The sequence below is a fragment of the Stegostoma tigrinum genome, chromosome 3, assembly GCF_030684315.1.
Source record: "Stegostoma tigrinum isolate sSteTig4 chromosome 3, sSteTig4.hap1, whole genome shotgun sequence".
Classification (NCBI taxonomy): domain Eukaryota; kingdom Metazoa; phylum Chordata; class Chondrichthyes; order Orectolobiformes; family Stegostomatidae; genus Stegostoma; species Stegostoma tigrinum.
The window spans coordinates 47,915,603-47,941,956 of record NC_081356.1 but is presented as its reverse complement, the minus strand read 5'-3'; the positions used below and the strand labels follow the sequence as shown (position 1 = coordinate 47,941,956).

Below are 26,354 nucleotides of genomic sequence, written 5' to 3'. Positions count from 1 at the left end.
ATTGCGTACAGTTCTGGTCACCACATTATAAGAAGGATGTGGAAGCTTTGGAAAGGGTGCAGAGGAGATTTACTAGGACGTTGCCCGGTATGAAGCGAAGGCCTTACGAGGAACGACTGTGGGACTTGAGGCTGTTTTCATTAGAGAGAAGAAGGTTGAGAGGTGACTTAATTGAAACATATAAAATAATCAGAGGGTTAGATAGGGTGGATAAGGAGAGCCTTTTTCCTAGGATGGTGATGGCGAGCACGAGGGGGCATAGCTTCAAATTGAGGGGTGAAAGATATAGGACAGATGTCAGAGGTAGTTTCTTTACTCAGAGAGTAGTAAGGGAATGGAATGCTTTGCCTGCAACGGTAGTAGATTCGCCAACTTTAGGTACATTTAAGTCGTCATTGTATGAGCATATGGACGTACATGGAATAGTGTAGGTTAGATGGGCTTGAGATTGGTATGACAGGTCAGCACAACATCGAGGGCCGAAGGGCCTGCACTGAGCTGTAATGTTCTATGTTCTAATTGAAAAATGAGGATTTGAGCTTGCATTGAGCTTCATTAGAACAATGTAAAGAATGGAGAATCCAAGATAACAAAGTGTGGAGCTGGATGAACACAGCAGGCCAAGCAGCATCTCAGGAGCACAAAAGCTGACATTTCGGGCCTAGACCCTTCATCAGAGAGGGGGATGGGGAGAGGGAACTGGAATAAATAGGGAGAGAGGGGGAGGTGGACCAAAGATGGAGAGAAAACAAAATAGGTACAGAGGAGAGTATAGGTGAGGAGGTAGGGAGGGGATAGGTCAGTCCAGGGAAGATGAACAGGTCAAGGAGGCGGGATGAGGTGGTAGGTAGGAAATGGAGGTGCTGGTTTTGTGATGCAGTGGGGGGAGGGGAAGAACTGGGCTGGTTTTGGGATGCAGTGGGGGAAGGGGAGATTTTGAAGCTCGTGAAGTCCACATTGATACCATTGGGCTGCAGGGTTCCCAAGCAGAATATGAGTTGCTGTTCCTGCAATCTTCGGGTAGCATCATTGTGGCACTGCAGGAGGCCCATGATGGACATGTCGTCTGAGGAATGGGGCGGGGAGTTGAAATGGTTTGCAACTGGGAGGTGCAGTTGTTTGTTGCGGACTGAGCGGAGGTGTTCTGCAAAGCGGTCCCCAAGCCTGCGCTTGGTTTCCCTCTCCCCATCCCCCTCTCTGATGAAAGGTCTAGGCCCGAAACATCAGCTTTTGTGCTCCTGAGATGCTGCTTGGCCTACTGTGTTCATCCAGCCCCACACTTTTTTATCTTGGATTCTCCAGCATCTGCAGCTCCCATTATCTCTAAAGAATGGAGAATACTGAGGTTAGAGTGGGAGAGAACCAGAGATTTAAAAGGGCAAAAATTTAATTTACCTCTCATTTGAGGCAAAACTTGCAAATTAAGCACAGCCATCACCCAATTGGTCACTCAATTGTTTTAAAAAAAGCCATATGTTGACTGTTAAATATTGTATACTAAGTTTAAAGAGCTACAAGTAAATTGCTTTTTCATTTAGTGTGAACACTTCACTGAATGTAAAGTATTTTAAGGATGTCCTTAGGTTGTTGAGAGTTTGTTATTAATGTACATTATTTCCCTTTTTAATCCTTAGGCATACTGTCCAAAAGCTCAAATATACTATAATTTTCTCAATGATCTCTTACCCTTTCCAGATATTTTTTCTACCTGCTTTTGTGATATGTCTTCACCATGGAGGTAATATACTTCTCAGTCACCATCTAAAAGTGCCGAGTATTTAAAACTCTATAGATTCCACAACCAAAGGGTCTGGACCTGAAACGTTAGCTTTCCTGCTCCTCTGATGCTGCTTCACCTGCTTTGTTCATCCAGCTCTACACCTTGTTATCTTAAAACTTAATCTTGTTTTTTTTTCCCAGTTCAAGAGTCTTTCATTGCATTAGTAGTCCCCTGCTTCACAGTTCCAGGTCTCTCTCCTTTGCGGCACGGTCTTTGTTTCTCATTAAAGATCTCTTAGGAAAATCTATAGAACTCAAGAGGTTTCATGGATCTCTGAGTTGCTTATTGCCCCTTCAGACAGTCACTTGTGTATTTCTGCTGCAAGATTCCTGCCTTTAGGAGGACACAGTGGTAAAGTCACTGGACTAGAGGTCCAACCAAATAAGCTGGGAACATGGGCTCAAATACTGCTATGATAGCTGGTATGCTTTAATATTAGCCTGGAATGTGAAAATGGCCTGAGCAATATTGACCATGTCTGCTACAATGGATTGTTGTAAAATTTCATCTAATTCACTGACATTCTTCAAGGAAAGAAATCTGTCATCCTTACTTGGTCTTGCCTACATGTGACTCCAGATGCACAGCAAAGTTGTTGACTCATAACTGCCTTCTTCAATGGGCTAGCAGGCCACTCAGCCCAAGGACACTTAAGATGACCGTACATCCCATGACAGAATAACCTTTTAAAAACTAATTCTGTAGTCACATATCCACCACGTCTTCACCACATTTGACAAAGTCTATCATGGTGGGCTAGTTCCAGGAGATTAAGTAACATGGTGAACTGGCAAGTTGGGTACAAAATTGGTTTGGTCATAGAAGACAAAGGGTAGTTGTAGTGGAGTGTTTTTCTGATTAACAATCCTTGACTGGTTGTGTTCCGCAAAGATCAGTACTGGGACCTCAGTGTGGGGCTGGAGGAACACAGCAGGCCAGGCAGCATCAGAGGAGCAGGAAAGTTGATGTTTTCCTTCAGGACCCTTCTGCAGAAAAGGTAGAGCAGGAAGGGAGATCAGAAATAAATAGAGAGAGGAGGGGTGGGGCTGGTGTAGGCAGGTGGGATGGTGACGGGTGAGTGTGAGGAGGGAGTGGTGGGGATTGGCCAGTGAGATGGGAGGAGCGGATAGGTGAGAGAGAAGATGGACAGGTTGTGTCAGATCAAGGAGGCAGGGATGAGAGGGAGGGTTGGTCATGGGATGAGGTTGGGGGTGGAGACATTTTGAAATGTAAAATCCACATTTAGGCCACTGGGCTGTAGTGTCCCATGCCCAGTTGCGTTATCTCTGACTCTAGCATCGGCAGTTCTGACTATTGCTGAGTACTGAGACCTCTGTTGTTTGTCATATATATGAATGATTTGGATGAAGATGTAAATGGTCTAATTATATGTTTGCAGATGACACGAAAGTTGGTGAAGTTGTAGATAGTGAGAAAAGTTATCACAAACAGCATACTTCAGGATAAAGACCAGTTAGGCAGAAAAATGGCAGATGGAGTTTAATCTGTACCAGTGTGAGGTAATGCATTTTGGAAGGTCAAATGCAAGAGGAAAGTATACAGTAAATGGCATGACCCTTTGGAGCATTGTTATACAGAGGGATCCCGGGATGGGAGTCCATAACTCCCTGAAAGTGGCAATACCTGTCAATAAAGTGGTCAGAAAATGAAAAGCATGCTTGCTTTCACCAGTCAGGGCATTGAGGATAAAATTTAGTGAGTCATGTTGCAGCTGTATAAGACTTTAGTCAGGCCACATTTAGAGTACCGTACACAGTTCTAGTAGCCACACTATAGGAAGGATGCAGAGGTTTTGGAGATGGTGCAAAAGAGGTTTAAGAGGATGTCATCTGGATTAGAGTGCATTAGCTATAAGGAGGGATCACACAAACTTGGATATTTTTCACTAGAGTCTCGCAGGCTGAGGAGACCTGATAAAAATATATAAAATTATAAGTGGCATGGAGAGGGTAGAGTCTTTTTCCCACTGTGGTAGTGTCAACTATTATAAGCACAGATTTAAGGTGAGAGGGTAAAATTTTACAGGCAATTTGCAAGGAAAGTTTTTAGCCAGAGTGTGGTCGGTACCTAAAATGTGTTTCCGGGGAATTCGTACAGGCAGACATGGTAGCAATATTTAAGAAGTATTTTGACCCACACATCAACCAGGATGGAACAGAGGGATAGGGGTCGTGTGCAGGCAGATGAGATTAGTTTATAATGGTATCATGTTTGGTGCAGATATAGTTGGCCAAGGGCCTGTTCTTGTGCTAGACAATTTTTTGTTCTTGGGTGACATATTCTGCAGAGTATGATCCAGACTGTACTCAGGCACTCTCACACATGTGATCAATTACAGCTCCAACATGGGAATCATCTGCAGAGATTCAGTTTTGTAGCACATAATGTAAATATGCTGCCCCTGAATAGCCTAAGGATCCTCGATCCTCCACATATCCCACTCGATGTAAGTCACAAGGCTTCCTGTACGGCCACTTCACTACATAAAAGTCAATTATTAAGAAAGTACTCATGTCCAACCACACACCAATGTCAACTTCCTGTAAGGCTGAATTCCCATTGAAGTTAAGCTTCGGTCTGATCTGGTCCGTCATACTACTTAGGCTCCCTGGCATGCGCTGCATTAAATTTTTTCTGATATTGAGCCACCCAATCTACTAACTTACTCATATCCTAATGACATTTCACATGATCCTTCATATGGTTAACAAGAGTGCCTGCTTCTGCGTCTTCTGAAATTTTTAATAGTGTTATTACGATAGTCAACTGAAGATTGCAAATGTATATTGTGAAGAGTACAAGTTCTAATGCTGACTGTTCCATACCATAAACATCCATTACCTACTAGTATTTCCTTTTTATTTTGTTATCAGCTTCCTAGCGATACTACCACATTCTCCTCATTCATTACTAAAAGAATTTCTTAGCAGCTCTTATTTTTGAACTTTTTTATGGTCTGTAGAAGTATTTGCAATACCAACATTCAGTTGACTGACTAATTAGGTTATCAATTTCTCCATTTGGGACCAGAGCTGTTACCTTGTTAACTATCTTGTTCCCTCAGAATATCTGATGTTTTGCTCAGTACTCAATGCAGCATTTGACCACTGTCTTTCTACTTTGAACAAATTCTTAAGGTTCTTTGTCGATTTATCATATTTAATTTCGTTACCACTTTCCTGTTAGCTTTTCCCCGCTAACATACTTCTCTGTACCTGAACAGTGAAGCAGAGTTATCATCTGATATGTTCATTGCTCCCTCAACCTGGTTATTTGGCAGAGAAGTATGTGATACTTTTTGGAAGGAGGAATAGGGAGAGGCAATATCAATGAAATGGCACAATTCCAAAGAGTATGAAGGGAAATGAGGAGTTGTGAGTTGTTGGTAGGGAAGAATAAAAGTTGACTGTAATTTTGGACTTCATAAATAGAAATATTGATATAATAACATTGGCAAGTCATAGAGAATCTTCATGAGGCCGTGATTATCCCACAACTGCAGTACTGCATGCAATTCTAGGTCACTACACTTTAGAAAAAATATGAAAGTCTAGTAGATAGTCACATCCAACTGAGAGAGAAGAGTGGATCTGACACTGGTGTTCTCAACTTAAGTCGGGCAGTCATGAAGCTGGAGCAGGCGAAAGTGAATCGGGAGATTAGGTTATGGATTAGAGATACAGTGGTAGATATTTAAGGGGGTACTTCAGATTTGTCAGAAAAAGTATCTTCCAGTGAGAAGAAAAAAAACGATTCCAAGGAAAGGACACAAATCTAACTAAGGAATTTAAAAATAGCCTGAAATTGAAAGAAAAGGTATTTCATTCTGCAAAGATGCATGCCAAGTCAGAAAATTGGACATAACTTAAAGAACTGCTTTTGCATCATTTTGAAGGTGATTATGTTTGAAGAACAGCAAAGAAGGATAAGAGTTCTAGAGAAAGCTAACCAGAAAGTTAAAAACAAACTGTAAAAATTTCTACAGGCATATAAAAGGAAAAGAGTAAATAAACAAGTCCTCTGGAGAGAGAGTATAAGATTATTCCAAATTTCTGGTTGAATCAGGTATGCAGTCAGATTTTCCATACTTCTATTCTGACAGTTCTCTTGTACCATAGACTTGTTCGAGGAAGGCAAACCATTTCACAGCAGTCAGTTGCTGTTTTTTTTTGACATTTTAAGGCCCAAACAGCCTCATTGACAGTTGCTGTTAAACAGCAAGTATATAAGGTAGGTGCAATAGTGATAATGGGAACTGCAGATGCTGGAGAATCCAAGATAATAAAATGTGAGGCTGGATGAACACAGCAGGCCCAGCAGCATCTCAGGAGCACAAAAGCGGATGTTTCGGGCCTAGACCCTTCATCAGAGAGGGGGATGGGGTGAGGGTTCTGGAATAAATAGGGAGAGAGGGGGAGGCGGACCGAAGATGGAGAGAAAAGAAGATAGGTGGAGAGGAGAGTATAGGTGGGGAGGTAGGGAGGGGATAGGTCAGTCCAGGGAAGACGGACAGGTCAAGGAGGTGGGATGAGGTTAGTAGGTAGGAGATGGAGGTGCGGCTTGGGGTGGGAGGAAGGGATGGGTGAGACGAAGAACAGGTTAGGGAGGCAGAGACGGGTTGGACTGGTTTTGGGATGCAGTGGGTGGGGGGGAAGAGCTGGGCTGGTTGATGGTGCAGTGGGAGGAGGGGACGAACTGGGCTGGTTTTGGGATGCGGTGGGGGAAGGGGAGATTTTGAAGCTCGTGAAGTCCACATTGATTCTATTGGGTTGCAGGGTTCCCAGGCGGAATATGAGTTGCTGTTCCTGCAACCTTCGGGTGGCATCATTGTGGCACTGCAGGAGGCCCATGATGGACATGTCATCTAAAGAATGGGAGGGGGAGTGGAAATGGCGCCGCCTCTTGCTCCCCAGAGGAGCTCAAACAATTCATCCACTTCACCAACAACTTCCACCCCAGCCCAGCTCGTCCCCTCCCCCCACTGCACCACACAACCAGCCCAGCTCTTCCCCCCGACCCACTGCATCCCAAAACCAGTCCAACCTGTCTCTGCCTGCCTCTTTGTAGGTTACATGGAACAGTCCCTCTTCCACACCTACACAGGCCCCAAACCCCACCTCTTCCTCTGTTACATTGATGACTGTATCGGCGCCACCTCTTGCTCCCCAGAGGAGCTCGAACAGTTCATCCACTTTACCAACATCTTCCACCCCAACCTTCAGTTCACCTGGGCCATCTCCAGCACATCCCTCACTTTCCTGGATCTCTCAGTCTCCATCTCAGGCAACCAGCTTGTAACTGATGTCCATTTCAAGCCCACCGACTCCCACAGCTACCTAGAATACACCTCCTCCCACCCACCCTCCTGCAAAAATTCCATCCCCTATTCCCAATTCCTCTGCCTCCGCCGCATCTGCTCCCACGATGAGGCATTCCACTCCCACACATCCCAGATGTCCAAGTTCTTCAAGGACCGCAACCTTCCCCCCACAGTGGTCGAGAACGCCCCTTGACCGCGTCTCCCGTATTTCCTGCAACACATCCCTCACACCCCGCCCCCGCCACAACCGCCCAAAGAGGATCCCCCTCGTACTCACACACCATCCCACCAACCTCCGGATACAACGCATCATCCTCCGACACTTCCGCCATCTACAATCCGACCCCACCACCCAAGACATTTTTCCATCCCCACCCCTGTCTGCTTTCCGGAGACACCACTCTCTCCGTGACTCCCTTGTTCGCTCCACACTGCCCTCCAACCCCACCACACCTGGTACCTTCCCCTGCAACCGCAGGAAATGCTACACTTGCCCCCACACCTCCTCCCTCACCCCTATCCCAGGCCCCAAGATGACTTTCCACATTAAGCAGAGGTTCACCTGCACATCTGCCAATGTGGTATACTGTATCCATTGTACTCGGTGTGGCCTCCTCTACATTAGGGAAACCAAGCGGAGGCTTGGGGACCGCTTTGCAGAACACTTCCGCTCAGTTCGCAATAAACAACTGCACCTCCCAGTCGCAAACCATTTCCACTCCCCCTCCCATTCTTTAGATGACATGTCCATCATGGGCCTCCTGCAGTGCCACAATGATGCCACCCGAAGGTTGCAGGAACAGCAACTCATATTCCGCTTGGGAACCCTGTATCCCAATGGTATCAATGTGGACTTCACCAACTTCAAAATCTCCCCTTCCCCAACCGCATCCCAAAACCAGCCCAGTTCGTCCCCTCCCCCCACTGCACCACACAACCAGCCCAGCTCTTCCCCCCCACCCACTGCATCCCAAAACCAGTCCAACCTGTCTCTGCCTCCCTAACCTGTTCTTCCTCTCACCCATCCCTTCCTCCCACCCCAAGCCACACCTCCATCTCCTACCTACTAACCTCATCCCACCTCCTTGACCTTGTCGTCTTCCCTGGACTGACCTATCCCCTCCCTACCTCCCCACCTATACTCTCCTCTCCACCTATCTTCTTTTCTCTCCATCTTCGGTCCGCCTCCCTTTCTCTCCCTATTGATTCCAGAACCCTCACCCCATCCCTCTCTCTGATGAAGGGTCTAGGCCCGAAACATCAGCTTTTGTGCTCCTGAGATGCTGCTGTGCCTGCTGTGTTCATCCAGTCTCACATTTTATTATCTAAGGTAGGTGTAATGTTGGGTTCTGTAAGGGTAGGGTGCCATTGGGTAGAGGGAATAGTTGGCCATGTAAATAGTGTTTCAGCTGTAAATGGGGAGAGTGTCTAGGATAGAATGATGTGGTGGGTATGTGCCAGATGTGCAGTGTTAAGTGCCAAATAGATAGGATGCTTTGCCAGATAGGGTGCCAAGTCAGCTGGGGCGAAGATAGGATGCCACAGATAAGATGCCGTATGAGTAAGAAGAAAGGTTTAGTTATGTAGGGTGCTAGACAAGTAGGGGACACAGTGCCAAGTGAGTAGAGGGGTAAATTGGTTTGGGTCTGGCATAAGGCTGATGTGCCATGTCAGGTTGTGGTGGGTGTGATGATACAGGTCCTGAGGGTGGGGGGGCCGCGGTTGGTGAATGTTTAATTCAGTCTGGCAGGTGTAAGGGGTCTGGGAAGGTGTAATTTATGCTGTGTGAGAGGAATATGGGGTCGGCTTAATAGTTACTCATGAGTTATACCATGTATTTTAAGAGTCAATGTTTTCCCAAGTAACAATCTACTTAGGTTCATCAGAGCTATCCAGTGTCTGAAGTTTAAATGGAGATTTTCAAACAGTTCTAGGCGGAGTGAAATTGGAATAATAGAGGATAAAAGTGACCTTGATGAGAACTGCTACTACCTTTGCAATTGTATGAGCTATCAAAACCTTCAGAAATAAAAGGGGAAAGCTGCAAGTATCTTAACACGTACATATTTTTGGCAAATTTTCCAGGAATGCTTACAAATTATTTCATAGAATTTCAATGATTAAATTGCATTTTTCTAAAATTAGTCATCATTCAGTAATTGTCTGTTTTAACCTTTCTCCTTCAATAAATAATTGTATTCCAACCATTTTGAAGTCTTACCAAATAAATACATTATGTATTTTCAGCGGCTATAACTCAAGGAACTGGGATTAGTTACAACCTTGCAGAAATTCAAAGCCAACCATTCTACCACGACATAAACTCTGGACTACAGAGATCATTGTCCTCTCCACCAGGCAGGTAATTGTTTTCATTTAATGATTTAATCAACAATGCCTGAAGTATTGCCTTGTGAAAAAGCAAATGTTTTGTACATTGATGTTTCTTAATAAGAATTGACTAAAGCATAACGTACATCAGAATACTTTGGGCATATAGTACATTTCCTATCTTTATAATACTGTTTTAATACTCTGGAATGTAAAATATTTATCATTGTAGTCATTTTCAATTTAGAGCTCAGTATGGACCCAGTAATTTGGGTTTTTGCACCACAGAGATGCCATCTGTGATGCCTGGTGTCAAAAGACTGATGTGAAGACACAAGAGATGTGAAGAAGATACACTGAATTGCACACAAACCTTAATGAAAGAACACACATACATTATCAGAGATAGTAAGAACTGCTGATGCTAGAGTCAGAGATAACACTGTGCGGAGCTGGAGGAACACAGCAGGCCAGGCAGTGTCAGAGGAGCAGGAAAGTTAATGTTTGGGATCAGGACCCTTCTTCAGAAATGGAGGAGGAGTAAGGGGGCTCTGAAATAAATAGAGAGAGGAGGGGTGGGCCTGGGGAACGTAGGTGGGATAGTGATAGTTGAGTGCAGGTAGGCAGTGATGGGGATTAGTCAGTGAGGTGGGAGAAGACGGACAGATCCAGGAGACAGCGATGAGAGAGATAATAAAGTGTGAAGCTGGATGAACACAGCAGGCCAAGCAGCATCTCAGGAGCACAAAAGCGAACGTTTCGGGCCTAGACCCTTCATCAGAGAGGGGGATGGGTGAGGGTTCTGGAATAAATAGGGAGAGAGGGGGAGGCGGACCGAAGATGGAGAGAAAAGAAGATAGGTGGAGAGGAGAGTATAGGTGGGGAGGTAGGGAGGGGATAGGTCAGTCCAGGGAAGACGGACAGGTCAAGGAGGTGGAATGAGGTTACTAGATAGAAAATGGAGGTGCGGCTTGGGGTGAGAGGAAGGGATGGGTAGGAGGAAGAACAGGTTAGAGAGGCAGAGACAGGCGGGGCTGGTTTTGGGATGCAGTGGGGGGAGGGGAAGAGCTGGGCTGGTTGTGTGGTGGAGTGTAGGGAGGGGAAGAACTGGCTGGTTTTGGGATGCAGTGGGGGAAGGGGAGATTTTGAAGCTGGTGAAGTCCACATTGATACCATTGGGCTGCAGGGTTCCCAAGCGGAAAATGAGTTGCTGTTCCTGCAACCTTCGGGTGGCGTCATTGTGGCACTGCAGGAGGCCCATGATGGACATGATGAGAGAGAGATGGGTAGGAGAGAAGACGGGCAGGTCAAGGTAGCAGGGATAAGAGGGGCTGGGGAAGGTAGGTGGGAAGATGACAAGTGAGTGCAGATAAACAATGTTGGGGACTGGTCAGTGAAGTGGGAGGAGCAGATAGATGGGAGAGAAGACAAACCTGGTCTCACTTGCATATCCGCTAATGCGAACTATTGCATCCACTGCTCCAAATGTGGCCTCCTGTGCATCAGTGAGACCAAATGGAGGCTCGGAGATTGCTTTGTAGAGTGCCTGCACTCAGTACACAATAAATGACAACACCTTCCAGTCGCGAACCACTCCAACTCCCCTCCCACTCCTTGGACGACATGTCCGTCCTGATCCTCCTCCAAAGATGCTACCCAGAAACTGGAGGAGCAGCACCTTATATTCTGCCCTGGTAGACCACAACCCAAGAGTTTCAATGTGGACATTACTAGCTTCAAAATCTCCCCAAACCCCCGGCCTCATCCCATGACCAATCCTCCCTCTCATCCCCACCTCTTTGATCCGTCTGTCTTCTCTCCTACCTATATCCCTCTCATCCCCACTTCCTTGACCAATCTATCTTCTCTTCTACCTAGTTCCCTCTCATTCCTGCCTCCTTGATCTGTCCGTCTTCTCTCCCATCTATCCGCTCCTCCAACCTCACTGACCAATCCCCACCACTGCCTACCTGCACTCACCTGTCACCATCCCCCCTACCTTCCCCAACCCCACCTCTCCTCTTTCTATTTATTACAGAGCACCCTTCCCCTTCCTCCATTTCTGAAGACGTGTCCCAACCCAAAACGTCAGCTTGCCTGCCCCCCTGAATCTGCCTGGCCTGCTGTGTTCTTCCAGCTCCACACTGTGTTAACACATACATTATTGTGATGTTTAAGATCTTGAAAAACTGATCTTTAAGATTAAACTATCAGATAAAATCAAATGTCCCAAATTACAGATTCATAATTCATGATTAAAAAGTGTAGACATAGCAAAAATCAATGAAAGGCCCAAGAATTGCTCTGTTATAATATTTCAGCACTCAAAATCCAGTTGCACTATTCAGGTAGTGTCTTTATTACACATGCAGAGAGCCAAGACTGTAAAGAGTAGGTGCTTCTCCACCAAGGTTCAAATGAGCATTATCTATATATATTTCACTACAATTCAATGGTATTAAATAGGCAAAGGCCCCAGCACTGGTTTCTGGTGGGCTGATAATTGTGCTCCTGTATAAAAATTGTATTTCAGAGACTTGATATTCTCCTTTTGGAGATAGTGAAACAGTATTCTGCATAAAAGATTATCCTGTGCATTGTTTGTTTGTCTCCCATTTCTTAACTGAGTCACCTGTACCATTATTTGTGTATGCTTTGACACCCTAGCTGCTGGTCCTGACTGGCACTGTAAAATTTTGCACATCAGTCCCCCCGTTTGGGTGCACAGCTGTTAGGTTATGCTGTCCAATTAACCAGCGTTCTACTGTTCTGTCATGGCTTCATGGTAGCGATCAGAGAGAAGCCCTTGGGCCATGACTTCTCTCCAGATTTTAAGCTTCCTGACACCCGAGACTCCTGTCTTTCCAGTAATGTGCGATTACCAATACAGGATGCTGAGACTGTATTAATATTGTGTCCTGTCGCAGCAACTGTTGTTCTTTTAACATTATTTTAGTTTGGTGATAAAGAGCTTTCCTTCTACGTCTGCAATATGCTGTAATTTCCCATGCTAATGGTAACACTGGCTGAACTGCAATGAGTACGCGAGAGATTATTCTTATCCAGCATGTATATCTACATCTAGCCCATAGTCCAATGCTTTCACTTTGTCAGGTGCATAAATGATCTTCTGTATTAGTTTTTTTAAATTTTTCTAACAGTTCTGTTTGTTGCACATAATGCTGTTGCATTTCAATTCACAAGCTGTCTTTTTAATCTTGGTCAGTCTTTCAAGAAAATGGGACACTGGGGCCCACTTTGACTCCTCATATTGCTGTAAGATATCATGGAGTGTGTTGGAGGTGTTGACTGAGACACGCCTTGTTTTTCCTATGTTCATCACTTACATAAGTCCAATAGCACTGGGAGTTGGCTCTTGGCTATCCTCCACAACCGCGTATAGTTAATCCAGTCTGCTTCATCCCTGACTTTGAATCAGAGCCAGGTTGTGTCTTAATTGCCTGATCATTTAACCGCCTGTAAATGTGGCGCAGCAGGACACTTTGGGTACTGTCCTCTTGTTCTTCCCTTTCAATTATGCAATTAATGATCTTAACATGGGCCCCTATACATGTGTGAAATTCAGTAGGGATCTCACAGTCTTGCATCTTAGAGCCACCGCTGTTTCACTTTCCTTCTCTGCCACTACGAGCAACTATCTTATGATCCCCTTAAAATTCATAACCTTAGAGCCAATTTGTAGAATGTACTAGAGAAGTCCCTATGTTCACCTGGTATAGGAAGGATACTGTCAAGCTGGAAAGATTCAGAAGAGATTTACCAGGAAGCTGCCAGGTATGAAAGGTCTGAGTTATATAGAAAGGTCGGATAGGCTGGGACTTTTTTCACTGGAGTGTAAGAGGTTGAGAGGTGAGCTAATAGACATTTGTCAAATAATTAGACACATCAATAGAGTTGGGATGGAGGATTTCAAGACTAGGGGGCACATTTTTAAGGTGAGAGAAGAGAGATTCAAAAAAGATCTGAGAGAATTTTTTTTCACAGAAGGTGGTTTGCATATGGAATGAACTTTTGGAGGAAGTGGTGGAAGCGGGTACAATTACAACGTTTAAAAGACATTTGGATTGGCACATGAGTAGGAAAGGTTAGGAGGGATATGGGCCAGGAGCAGGCAAGTGGGTCTTGTTTAGTTTGGGATTACATTCGGCATGGCCTGTTTGGACTGAAGGGTCTGTTTCCATGCTGTATGACTCTATGACTTGCTACTGGTGGTGGAAAAAAGCGTGGCCCTTAAATCTCGTAGTGCCCAGACATTGGCCCCCTGATTAATCACAGTCTTACTCAGTACTTGTATAATTTTTATAGGGATACTAGGTTACTTCAATACTCAGCCATTTGTATTCCTGTCAAGTTCACAACTGCAGATACAATTTCATATTTAACATTATCATATAACACTTCATCATTCGTATACAGTTCCAGTTCATTTCGTGGTCCACGGACTATGACTGGTCAAAATAGTCTCTGGGATGTTGTTGTGTCCTGTGATTGCGTGATGGTGTTGTCTGCCATTGTCAATTCTGTTTAAGCCCTATTTAGACCTTAAGGTCCAATATGACGTATCTACCATCCTCTCCACCAGCATAATGACCCTTGTATCTGAACTCTCAAGGTACAAATGTAGATTGTAAAAATCCCTCACACATTGTACATGGATCTGATGCACATATCTGTGTCCATCAGAACCACTGCTAATCTGGAAGCGGATTGGATCCTCATTTTTCCATTGGCGTTCCATTGCCACATTTAAATTCTGCCCTAGGCCCTCTTGATCTCTCAGTGGATAATTGCATAAGCTTGGTGCCACATTTGAAGAACATCAGCCTTTCTGTTGTGTAGTTTAAAGCTTCTTTTACAAAATATTCATCGCCAAACATTTTTGTAATTTGATCACATGCTGGCTGCACCTTCATGGTTTATATTTTGTATGTTGTTGGCTGTGCTAGTCAGGACTCTGCTAATAGTTATTGACACCAACCCTCTTCCCATTTTGGCATGGAGGTTAGCTGATTATTATTAGTTTTGTAATTAAACATCCTTCTGAAAATCACCAGCAGTTAGGTTGTTTATTTGCGATAGTTTTCTCCATTGCACCCTTCCTTATTAGCTGAACAAGATGACCCTCCCATAGTTGAGGTTGCTCCTTTGTCCTTCATATGACCAATCCCCTAGATAAAAATGACGCCTAAGCCTAAGCCTCCTAAGGCTAATTCAGCATGGACTGTTTGTTAAAAACTGAAGCTGAAGTTGCTGGAAAAGCTCAAAACGTCTGGCAGCATCTGTGAAAAAAATCAGAGTTATGTTCCTCGAACAAAGGGTCACCAGCCCCGAAACGTTAGCTCTGATTTTTTTATTTTCACAGATGCTGCCAGATCTGTTGAGCTTTTCCAGCAACTTCTGTTTGTGTACAGACTGTTGTCATTTTCCCGTTTCTGCCCTCAAATTCAGCCTTCCTTACTTACATTTTTTTTTAAATTACGACCAATGTTTCCACCTACCTTTTCCCATCATGTCAACACAGGCACATAAATCACTCATCAAAATAATTTTGTATGGCCCAGCCCATTTTGAGACAAGACGTATTTGCCTAGGGATGGTTTGACTAAACACCACATCCCTGATCTTAGCTGGTAGTGAAATGAGTTTTCCTTTTGTCATCCCTTCCAAATCCTTAATAGCCTGTTGGTCCTTCACATCCTGTTAGTCCTCACTTCCTGTTGTAATTCCTTTAGCTATCCATCTAATTATTTAATATAGTCTTTCAAAAATTTTATTTCTTATAGGTCCGATAGCCTCGTTTCCAATGGTTGTGCCTTCAGGCATGCGCATAGCCCTTCTGTTCATCAACTCACAAGGGATTTACCATATTGTCCTGTTGGGGAGACCCCTCAGCCGCATTGGAGCACATTCACCCATCCCCTACTAGTTACTGTAATTGCATTCCAATAGCATCTTTTTAAGATGTGGTTCATGCATTCTGCAATTCCTGAACTTTGCATACAATAAGGAATGTGGAATTTCTGTTTCACCCTAAGCAGCTCGCATATTATTTTCACATCTGTGTGTGAAATGTGTTCCTTCTTGATCCATCAGTACAGAGGGTCAAATCTGCTTTCGTAAGCAGTTCATCTGAGATGACCCACGCCTACTCCATCTCATGATCTAGGTTCATTTGACACTGTTGTATTTCCTTTTAGATAACGTTCTGTCTGCTGGGTTAACTTTTGAATTTCTTATCATCTATACCACCTTGTCTTTGGGTAGTAACGCAACTTTTCATTCCGCCTGTCTGGAGTCAAACACTACTTTCAATTTCACAGTGTTTAATAACACTATTAAATTATGCTGAGTGAGCAGTATTATTTGTCTGGGTGTGGTGACAGTTTACACATGCAGACTGTACACATTCTAGTGCAGCCACACACCTAGCCAGTCGCTTCACTAAAGAGGATTGCTGTGGGAATAAAATATACTACAGGTCTTATAATCTCTTCTGGCTGTTGTGTCACTAATGTGTTATATTAATCAAAATCTGTAAATGTCGAACCGTCAGTAGTTGAGAACTGGTGCTGACATTAGTCTAGCCTTCATCTTTGCATAATCTGTCTCTTACTGTATTCCCCATTCAACATTTTTTCTGTCCTGAGCTTTCCCCGTTTCACTAACATCTGTTTTGGTGCTGCAGTTGCGTGAAACTGGGGTTGAAAGTTGTAGCAATAATTACACAGCCCCATAACTTTTCGGATATCCCCAACAACCCCTCCCCTCTAATTATTGTCGTGGGGGAATGTGTCTGAAATGGCCAGTTTCCTGTCCTGTGGAAAGATCTTGTTTCCTTGATGGGTCTTGTGTCCTTGCGCCTACTGTAAAATTGATTTTTTTTTTGGGAGTTTTAGAACATAGAGCATGGAACAATACAGCGCAGAACAGGCCCTTCAGCCCTCGATGTTGAGCCGACCTGTGAGCTAATCTAAGCCCATCCCCCTACACTATCCCATTATCGTCCATATGCTTATCCAAGGACTGTTTAAATGCCCCTAATGTGGCTGAGTTAACTACTTCGGCAGGCAGGGCGTTCCACAGGTGTTATGAACCAGAATCCATTGGCTAAATTAAAAATTGTAAATATTTTATGTTTGAGTTTTTACCCATTAAAGATGGTCCTGTGACTCACCACCATTCCCATGACGTTATCTTGTTAAGCTCTATGTAGTCTATTGTTAGTTGATAGACCCGTTGACCTTTGTCACTGGCCATACTGGGAAATTAGTGATTGGCCTCAGGATTTTCTGATCCTCCAGTTCTTTTGTCGATTTCCTTCCATAGCCTCTGGCTTCATGGGGCATTATTTGTAAGCCTGATGGAATAATCCTGGGCCACCACTGATGCGGTATCAATTAGCCCTCAGCCATGTTTGGTGCTTGCCAATACCTCAGGTAATGCCTGACGCAGGAAATCATGTGTGCTGACCACTGACCACCCCTTGTTACAGCTGAGACACTATCTAGGATGGTTACATTTTTGTCTAAGACCCGTTTACCCTGGCATTTTCTTTTTTTTTACTCTGTGTGTGCTTATTTTCTCCTTGCTCAGTCATTGTTTCTTTCAAATCACATATAGTCTTTTTTTTCTATTCATTTGTGGGATGTGGGCATCGCTGGCTAGCCAGCATTTCTTGTCCATCCCATGTTGCTCTTGAGAAGGTGGTGGTGAGCTGCCTTCTTGAACCACTGCAGTCCACCATCTGTAGGTGGACTCACAATGCCAGTAGAGAGGGAATTCCAGGATTTTGACCCAGCGACAGTGAAGGAACAGCGATATATTTCCAAGTCAGGATGGTGAGTGGCTTGGACAGGAACTTGGAGGTGGTGGTGTTCCCATATGCCTGCTGCCTTTGTCCTTCAAGATGGAAGTAGTCATGGGTTTAGAAGCTGCTGTCTGAGGATGTCTGGTGAATTCCTGCAGTGCGTGTTGTTGATAGTACACACTGCTGCTACTGAGTGTAGGGAGTGGAAGGAGCGGACGCTTGTGAATGTAGTGCCAACCAAGTGGGCTGCTTTGTCTTGGATGGTGTCAAATTTCTTGAGTGTTGCTGGGGCTGCAATTATCCAGGCAACTGGGGAGTATCCCATCACACTGCTGACTTACACTGCTGACTTGTGCCTTGTAGATAGTGGACAGGCTTTAAGGAGTCAGGGGATGAGTTACTAGCTGCAGTATTCCTAGCTTCTGACCTCCTGTTGTAGCTACTGTGTTTATGTGGTGAGCCCAGTTGAGTTTCTGGTCAATGATAACCCCCAGGATGTTGATAGTTGGGGATTCAGTGATGGTTGATGGTAGTTAGATTGCCTGTTATTGGTCATGGTTATAGCATTTGTGTGACGTGAATGTCACTTGCCACTTGTCAGCCAAAGCCTGGATATTGTACAGATCTTATTGCATTTGAACTCGGACTGCTTCAGTGTCTCGGGAGTCATGAATGGTACTGAACATCATGCAATCATTGGCAAACATCCCCACTTCTGACCTTACAATGGAGGGTAGATCATTGATGAAGCAGCTGAAGATGGTTGGGCCAAGGACACGACCCTGAGGAATTCCTGCAGAAATGTTCTGGAGTTGAGATGATTGACCTCCAACAACCACAACCATCTTCCTATGTGTCAGGAACGACTCCAACCACTGCAGAGTTTGTCCCGATACCCATTGATTCCAGTGTTGCTAGGTCTCCTTGATGCCAAACTCGGTCAAATGCAGCCTTGCCATCAAGGACTGTCAATCCGACCTCACCTCTGGAATTCAGCTGTTTTGTCCATGTTTGAACCAAGGCTAGAATGAGATCAGGAGTTGAGGGCCCTGGCAGAAACTGGGCATCAGTGGGTAGGTTATTGCTGCATTGATGCTGCTTGATAGCACAGTTGATGAAGCCTTCCATCATTTTACTGATAGGGTGGCATTTGGCCAGGTTGGATTTGTCCTGCCTTTTGTGTACAGGAAATACTTGGGCAATTTTCCACATTGCTGGCTAGATACCAATGTTGTAACTGTACTGGAACAGCTTGGCTAGGGGAACGGCAAGTTCTGTAGCACAAGTCTTCTGTACTCTAAGACTTGACTTTGTCTTTTTTGAAAGAGTAGTTTATGTTGTATCAAAATACACTGTATAAATTCTTTGAATAAAACAGGTGTGATCAATAATTTGCGCATTTAAAATTTCTGGATAAAATGCTTGAGATAACACTAGCTGGGACATTTGCATCTAGTCTTTGAGAATTCATAGAACTCTGTTACTGAAGCAAACACAATACACGTGTTCAAAGATCATTTGAAAAATGCCACATACACATAATTGAATTTCTAAGGCTTGTTTCCTTGTTGGCGTCGAGAAATTCAGTCTGGCTGTTTGCTTCAGAGCTTAGTTTACAGATATAAAATAAACTTTATACAATTTGTGGTCTAACACCAGATAGAGGTGCAGAATTAGGTGTTTTACTTTTTTAAAATTTTCTTTGAAAAAGCTCTGTTCCCTTTATGTGACTGCTATGATAAATTATAAGCACTATAAACAGCTCTGTTGTTGGGATCTTCCATATTAAATCACTTTCTGATTTTGTGACAGTTGCTGATCTTATACAAAAATAAAATCAAATAACTGCAGATGCTGGAAATCAAAGACAAAAACAGAAATTGCTCGTAAAGCTCAGTAGGCCTGACAGCATCTGTGGAGAGAAAGTGAAATTAATGTTTCAGCTCCAGTGGCCCTGCTCCAAAATTGGTTTTAGCTGGGTATAGGTTGATATTTCTGATGGTGTGAGGGACTTCTCCCCATACCAATACCCATACCCATATCTATACTTGTATCTTTGTCGATCTAACTGCTGTACTCTATCTCCAGGCTCCATGTTCACCTTTAGCTGAATCATAGAGAATCCCTACAATGTGGAAGCAGGCGATTCAACCCAGAGTCCATATAGTCCGCCTGAAGACTCACCCTCCCCCAACTCTACCCCCAACAGCCTGCATTTCCTATGGCTAATTCATCTAACCCTGCATGTCCCCAGACACTATGGGCAATTTAGTGTGACCAATCCACTGGACTTGAAACATTAATTCTGCTTTCTATCCACAGGTGCTGCAAAACCTGTTGCATTTTCTCAGCAATTTCTGTTTTGTCGCAGTTCTTATACATTGTTTTCATTGTACTTGTAATGCTTAATTTTCAAAAACTGAATAATCAGTTTAGTGCTGGAGAGTTTGAATTATAGGGAGAGGCTGAACAGACTGTGACTTTTGTTCCTGGAGCATCAGAGGCTGGGGGGTGACCTTATAGAAGTTTATAAAATCATAAGGGGCATTGTTGGTCTGAACAGATAGGGTCTTTTTCCTCGGGTGGAGGGGTCCAAAACTAGGTCATAGGTTAAGTTGATGGAAGGATTTAAGGGGATCTGAAGGGTAACATTATCATGCAGAGGATGGTGCATGTATGGAATGAGCTGCCAAACGAAGTGATGGACGCGGTTACAATTACAACATGTGAAAGGCATCTGGATATGCACATGAATAGGAAGGGTTCAGAGGGAAGTGGGCCAGACGCTGGCAATAGAAAAATCTGATGACCATGAAATCATTGTCAATAGATGGATAGAAACATCTGTTTCACTAATGTCCTTCATGGAAGGAAATCTGGTATCCTGACATGGTCTGGCCTACTTGAGACTCCGGAGACTACAGTAATATGGTTAATTCTTGATTGCCCTCTGAAATGGCCTAACAAGCCATTCAGTTGAACCAATTGCTACAAAAGTCTCAAAGAAATGAAACTGGGTGGATCACCTGTCATCGACCTAGGCACCGGAAAAGACAATGGAAGAAACAGCCCTGTTGAGCCTGCAAAATCCTCCTCACTAACACCTGAGAGCTAGTGTCAAAATTGGGAAAGCTGTCTCATAAACTCGTCAGACAACAGCCTGGGTTATACTCACAGAACCATACCCTTAAAACAATGTCTCAGACGCCACCATCACCATTCCTGGAAATAGCCTGTCTCACCAGTAGAGGTGTCAGCCCAGTGGTATACAATCAGGAGGGAGTTGTCCTGCAAGTCCTCGACCAAGACTCTGGACTGCATGAAGTCTCATAGCTTCAGGTTAAACATGGGTACGAAAACCAGTTAACACATACCATCCTCCTTCAGCTGATAAATTCGAACAACACTTAGGGGAAGGACTGAGGATGAAAAGGGCACAGAATGTATGCTGGGTGGGGCATTTCAATATACACCATCAAGAGTGGTTGGCAGCAATACTACTGATCAAACTAATCGGGTTATAAAGGACATAGATGCATGACTGGGTCTGCAGCAGGTGGTGAGGGAACCATCAAGAGGGAAAAACATACTTGACCTCATCCTTACCAATCTGTCAGTTGCAGATGCATCTGCCCATGATAGTATCGGTAAGAGTGATCACCACATAGTCCTTGTGGAAATGAAGCTCCATCTTCTCATTGAGGAAAAGCCTCCATTGTATTGTATGGCATCATCACTGTGCTAAATGGGACAGATTTCAATCCAACAACACATAACTGGGCACCTGTAAGGTGCTGTAAGCTATCAACAGTAGCAGAATTATACTCCACTGAGTCTGTAATCTCATGGCCTAGCATATTCTCCATTCAACAATTACCATCAAGCCAGGGGATCAATGCCAGTTCACTGGAGAGTGCAGGAGGGCATGCCAGGAGCAGGACCAAGCATACCTGAAGATGTCACCTTGGTGAAGCCACTAAGCAGGACTACATGCATGCCAAATAGCATAAGTTGCTAGTGATAGATAGAGCTAAGCGACCCCACAGCCAACAGATTAAAGCTATGCTCTGCAGTCATGCCACATCCAGTCATGAATGGTGATGGACAATCTTCAGTCAGAAGTGCTGAGTGGATGATCTATCTCAGTCTCCTCTAGTGGCTCCCAGTATTACAAATGCCAGCCTGGAGCCAATTCGGATGAGTCCACATCATGTCAAGAAACAGTTGGAGACACTGCATTCTGCAAGGGCGACAGGCCTTTTCAATATTCTGGCAATAGTACTGAAGACTCATGCTCCAGAACCTGCTGCTCCCCTAGCAAGCCATTCCGATACAGTTGCAAAACTGGTACCTATCTGACAATGTGGAAAATTGCCAAAGTATATACTGGACATAAAAACCAGGAAGGATCCAACCCGGTCAATTACTGTGCCATCAATCTACTCTCGATCATTAACAAAATAATGGAAGGTGACTTCAACAATGCTATCAAGCAACACCCACTCAGCAATAACCTGCTCAGTGATAGGAGCAAATCACTGCAGACGCTGGAATCTGTACTGAAAGCAAAAAATGCTGGAGATCAGAGTGGATCAGGCATCTGTCTCCATAGAGAGCAAGCTAATGCTTCAAGTCTATATGACTGTTCATCAGAGCTGACGTGAAGTGTGGCGGGATCAACATTTATGCAATAGTTGGGTGGGGAAGGTGGATTTCTGGGGGAGAAAGGAGTGTTGACAGTGCAGAATAAGTAATTGGAATGTGAGAATGGCAGACAGAAAAGAACAGAGAGTCCTACAAGAGTAGGGAGAGGGGAAAGAGGACATGGTGACAGAGAATGCAATCAGTAAAGCTAAAAGAAAGGAAATGAATAGGAGTGGATTCACAAGCTAAAGGTGCTGAACTCAGTATTACGTCCAAATAAGTGCCTTGGCTGAAGATCAGATGTTGCTTCTCCAGTTTGCTCTGTGATTCGCTGGAGCATTGCAGTGTGCCAAAGCCAGACAAGTGGGCATGTGAGCAGGATGCTGTGTTAAAATAATAGCTGTGGGAAGCCTGACCCGCTGTGATCTCCAGCATGTTTTGTTTCAACTTACTGAGTGATGCCCAGTTTGGGTTCCACAAACGCCACTTAACTCCTGACCTCATTACAATCTTGGTTCAAATATGAACAAAAGAATTGAATTTCAGAGATGAGATGAGAGGGACAACCCTTGACATCAAGGCTGCATTCAACTGAGTATGGCATCAAGGAGCACTAGCAAAACAGGAATCAATGGGTATCAGAGCAAACTCTGCACTGGTTGGAATCATACCTGACACATAGGAAGAAGGTGGTGGTTCTTGGAGGTTAGTCATCTCAACTCCAGAACATCTCTGTAGGAGATGTATACCTTCAGCTGCTAAATAAAATGATGTTGCCTCCATTGTAAAGTCAAGAAGTGGGAATGTTCACCAATGATTACACAATGTTCAGCACCATTCTCAACTCCTCAAATACTGAAACAGGGGGATTGAGTTTAAGAGTCGTGAGATCTTGTTGCAGCTCTATAAAACTTTGGTTAGACCGCACTTGGAATACTGCGTCCAGTTCTGGGCGCCCTATTATAGGAAAGATGTGGATGCTTTGGAGAGGGTTCAGAGGAGGTTTACCAGGATGCTGCCTGGACTGGAGGGCTTATTTTATGAAGAGAGGTTGACTCATTGGAGAAAAGGAGGAGGAGAGGGGACCTAATTGAGGTATACAAGATAATGAGAGGCATAGATAGAGTTGATAGCCAGAGACTATTTCCCAGGGCAGAAATGGCTAGCACGAGGGGTCATAGTTTTAAGCTGGTTGGTGGAAAGTATAGAGGGGATGTCAGAGGCAGGTTCTTTACGCAGAGAGTTGTGAGAGCATGGAATGCGTTGCCAGCAGCAGTTGTGGAAGCAAGGTCATTGGGGTCATTTAAGAGACTGCTGGACATGTATATGGTCACAGAAATTTGAGGGTGCATACATGAGGATCAATGGTCGGCACAACATTGTGGGCTGAAGGGCCTGTTCTGTGCTGTACTGTTCTATGTTCTATGTTCTAATCCATGTTCAAATGCAAGAGGATCAGGACAATTCCAGGCTTGGGCTGACACGTGGCAAGTAATGTTCATGCCACTCAAATGTGAGGCTATGACCGTCATCAAAAAGTAACAATCTAGCCAATGACCCTTAACATTCAATTGTGTTACCATCACTGAATCCCCCCACTATCAACATCCTGGGAGGTATCATTGACCAGAAACTCAACTGGACTTGCAACATAAACACAGTGGCAGCAAGAACAGGTCAGAGGCTAGGAATACTGTGACAAGTAACTCACCTCCTGACGCCCATAACCTGTACACCATCTATAAGACACAAGTCAGGTGTGTGATGAAATACTCCCTGCTATCCTGCATGAGTGCAGTTCCAATAACATTCAAGAAACTTAACACCAACCAAACAAAGCAGCCCACTTGATTACTACCACATCCACAAGTAGTTGAATGGATAATTTGAGTATTTTGTACGTTATTGTTTCACCCTGTAAATATTGATGCTTGGCTGCAAATAAATGTCTAAATTTTAATGTCATCACACACCATGCTGAGATGATACAGTTGACATGGCTAAACACAAGATGGGAAAGTTTGTTTCAGTCTGTATCTATTGCCTGTTTTCCTTTCTGTGCTTCCTGTATGAGCATTGTGAAGCCACTGATGGCTGGGTTAGTGCCAACGAAACTGACATAACATTTCTCACCCATTCTACTTCTCATTTTAGGGTTTGTTGGCCACCATTTTGTCTACACTCATACTTCACCCTGTTGTCTTAACATGAGGATGCATATCTAATCATTCTGCTGATTATCCCACCATTTTCACTGATTTGATAAATTATTTCCTATTGTTCCTTATCCTTTTGTATATTTATTTCTTATTTTTGTTAGCCAATCACCTCAGGGATGTTACAGATACCTCCAGGCCCCACCCAAGTTCTTGACTACTGGCGATCTCTGAGTAGGATAGTTGGGGTGTAGTTATCATCAGACCAAACTCATTTCTTGCTATTTATGTTGAATGTCATCATAACAAATTATGTGTTTCCACCCCACTTTACTATCCATTGAACTATTGCCTGGAGTCTAGGATTTCAAAAACTCCTGACACTTCCTGGGCTAGGACAGAGTTGTAGTTCAACTGAATAGGAATGTACTTGCACCGTGAATCATTCCAGTTACACTTTGATGTCCAGCGTCCTTTGTCCTTGCCAACTATGCCAATTGAAAAGTCTGTGAGGTACTCTGTTGTAAAATTTCAGCACACAGAATCTGGTTGCAATCACAGAATCCCTGTGGAAACAGTGTGGAAACAGGCCCTTTGGCCAACAAGTCAACACCAACCTTCGGAGCATCCCACCCGATCTATCCCCCTATAACCTACACATCCCTGAACACCACCAGCAATTTAGCAAATCCACCTAGCCTGCACAGCGGTCAACTGTGGGAGAAGCCAGAGCACATAGAGAAAACCCATGCACACACAGGGAGAATGTGCACAAAGACAGTCGCCCAAGGGTGGAATTGAACGCAGGTCTCTGGTGCTGTTAGATAAAAGTGCTAACCACTGAGCCACCATGCCACCCGAGCCTACTGCACCTGATATTCCCAGGCGGTCTCCCATCCAAGTACAAACCAGGCCTGAGTCTGGCTCTGGGTTGTCGAAGGGCTTATTCACTTTTTATACTAGTTTGAAAATGCCTGATCTTGTCTGATTTCAGAAGCTGAGCAGGCTCGGGCCTGGTCAGTACTTGGATGGGACACCACTTGGGAATACCAGGTACAGTAGGCTAGGGTGGCCCAGTGGCTCAGTGGTTAGCACTGTTACCACACAGCACCAGGGACCTGCCTTCAATTCTGCCCTCAGGTGACTGTCTTTGTGGGGTGTGCACACTCTCCCTGTGTCTGTGTGGGTTTTCTCTAGGTGCTCCAATTTCCTTCCACAGTCCAACAATGTGCAGACTAGGTGAAATGGCTTTATTACACATTTGGGAAGTCAACACTCAACACTAAAGGTGCTTTACATGAGATATTGCTGGCAAACATGGTTAAGGAAAATCCCAAAGCTTTTTATTCATATACAAAGAGCAAGAGGGTAACTAGAGAAAGGATTGGCCCACTTAAGGACAAAGAAGGGATGTTATGCGCTGAGTCAGAGAAAATGGGTGACATTCTTAACGAGTACTTTGTATTGGTATTCACCAAGGAGAGGGACATGACGGATGTTGAGGTTAGGGATAGATGTTTGCTTAGTCTAGGCCAAGTTGACATAAGGAAGGAGGAAGTGTTAAGTACCCTAAAAGACATTAAGGTGGACAAGTCCCCAGGTCCGGATGGGATCTATCCCAGGTTGCTGAGGGAAGCGAGAAAGGAAATAGCCAGGGCCCTATCAGATATCATTGCAGTGTCCTTAGACATGGGTGAGGTCCCAGAGGACTGGAGACTTGCTAATGTTGTCCCCTTGTTTAAAAAGGGCAGCAAGGATAATCCAGGTAATTATCGACCGGTGAGCCTGACGTCAGTGGTAGGGAAGCTACTGGAGAAGATACTGAGGGATAGGATCTATTCCCATTTGGAAGAAAATGGGCTTATCAGTGATAGGCAACGTGGTTTTGTACAGGGAAGGCCATGACTTACCAACTTAATAGAATTCTTTGAGGACGTGACAAAGTTTATTGATGAGGGAAAGGCTGTAGATGTCATATAAATGGACTTCAGTAAGGCGTTTGATAAGGTTCCCCATGGCAGGCTGATGGAGAAAGTGAAGTCACATGGGGTCCAGGGTGTGCTAGCTAGATGGCTAAAAAACTGGCTGGGCAAGAGGAGACAGAGGGTAGTAGTAGAAGGGAATTTCTCAAATTGGAGACCTGTGACCAGTGGTGTTCCGCAGGGATCTGTGCTGGGACCACTGTTGTTTGTGATATATGTAAATGATCTGGAGGAAGGTGTAGGTGATCTGATCAGCAAGTTTGCTGATGACACTAAGATTGGTGGAGTAGCT

The 26,354-nt window shown here is 44.3% G+C and overlaps 1 protein-coding gene across 14 annotated transcripts in view; it reads left to right on the top strand.

Moving 5' to 3' along the window:
- The window catches only part of LOC125451225 (nuclear factor 1 B-type-like), a 683,573-nt gene that overhangs the window by 522,810 nt on the left and 134,409 nt on the right, over positions 1 to 26,354 (top strand). For all 14 annotated transcript variants that reach the window (XM_059644590.1, XM_059644588.1, XM_048528110.2 and 11 more), the window contains one exon: positions 9,369 to 9,483. In XM_059644590.1, coding sequence (XP_059500573.1) covers positions 9,369 to 9,483 — 115 coding nt within the window. The remainder of the gene's footprint in view (positions 1 to 9,368; positions 9,484 to 26,354) is intronic.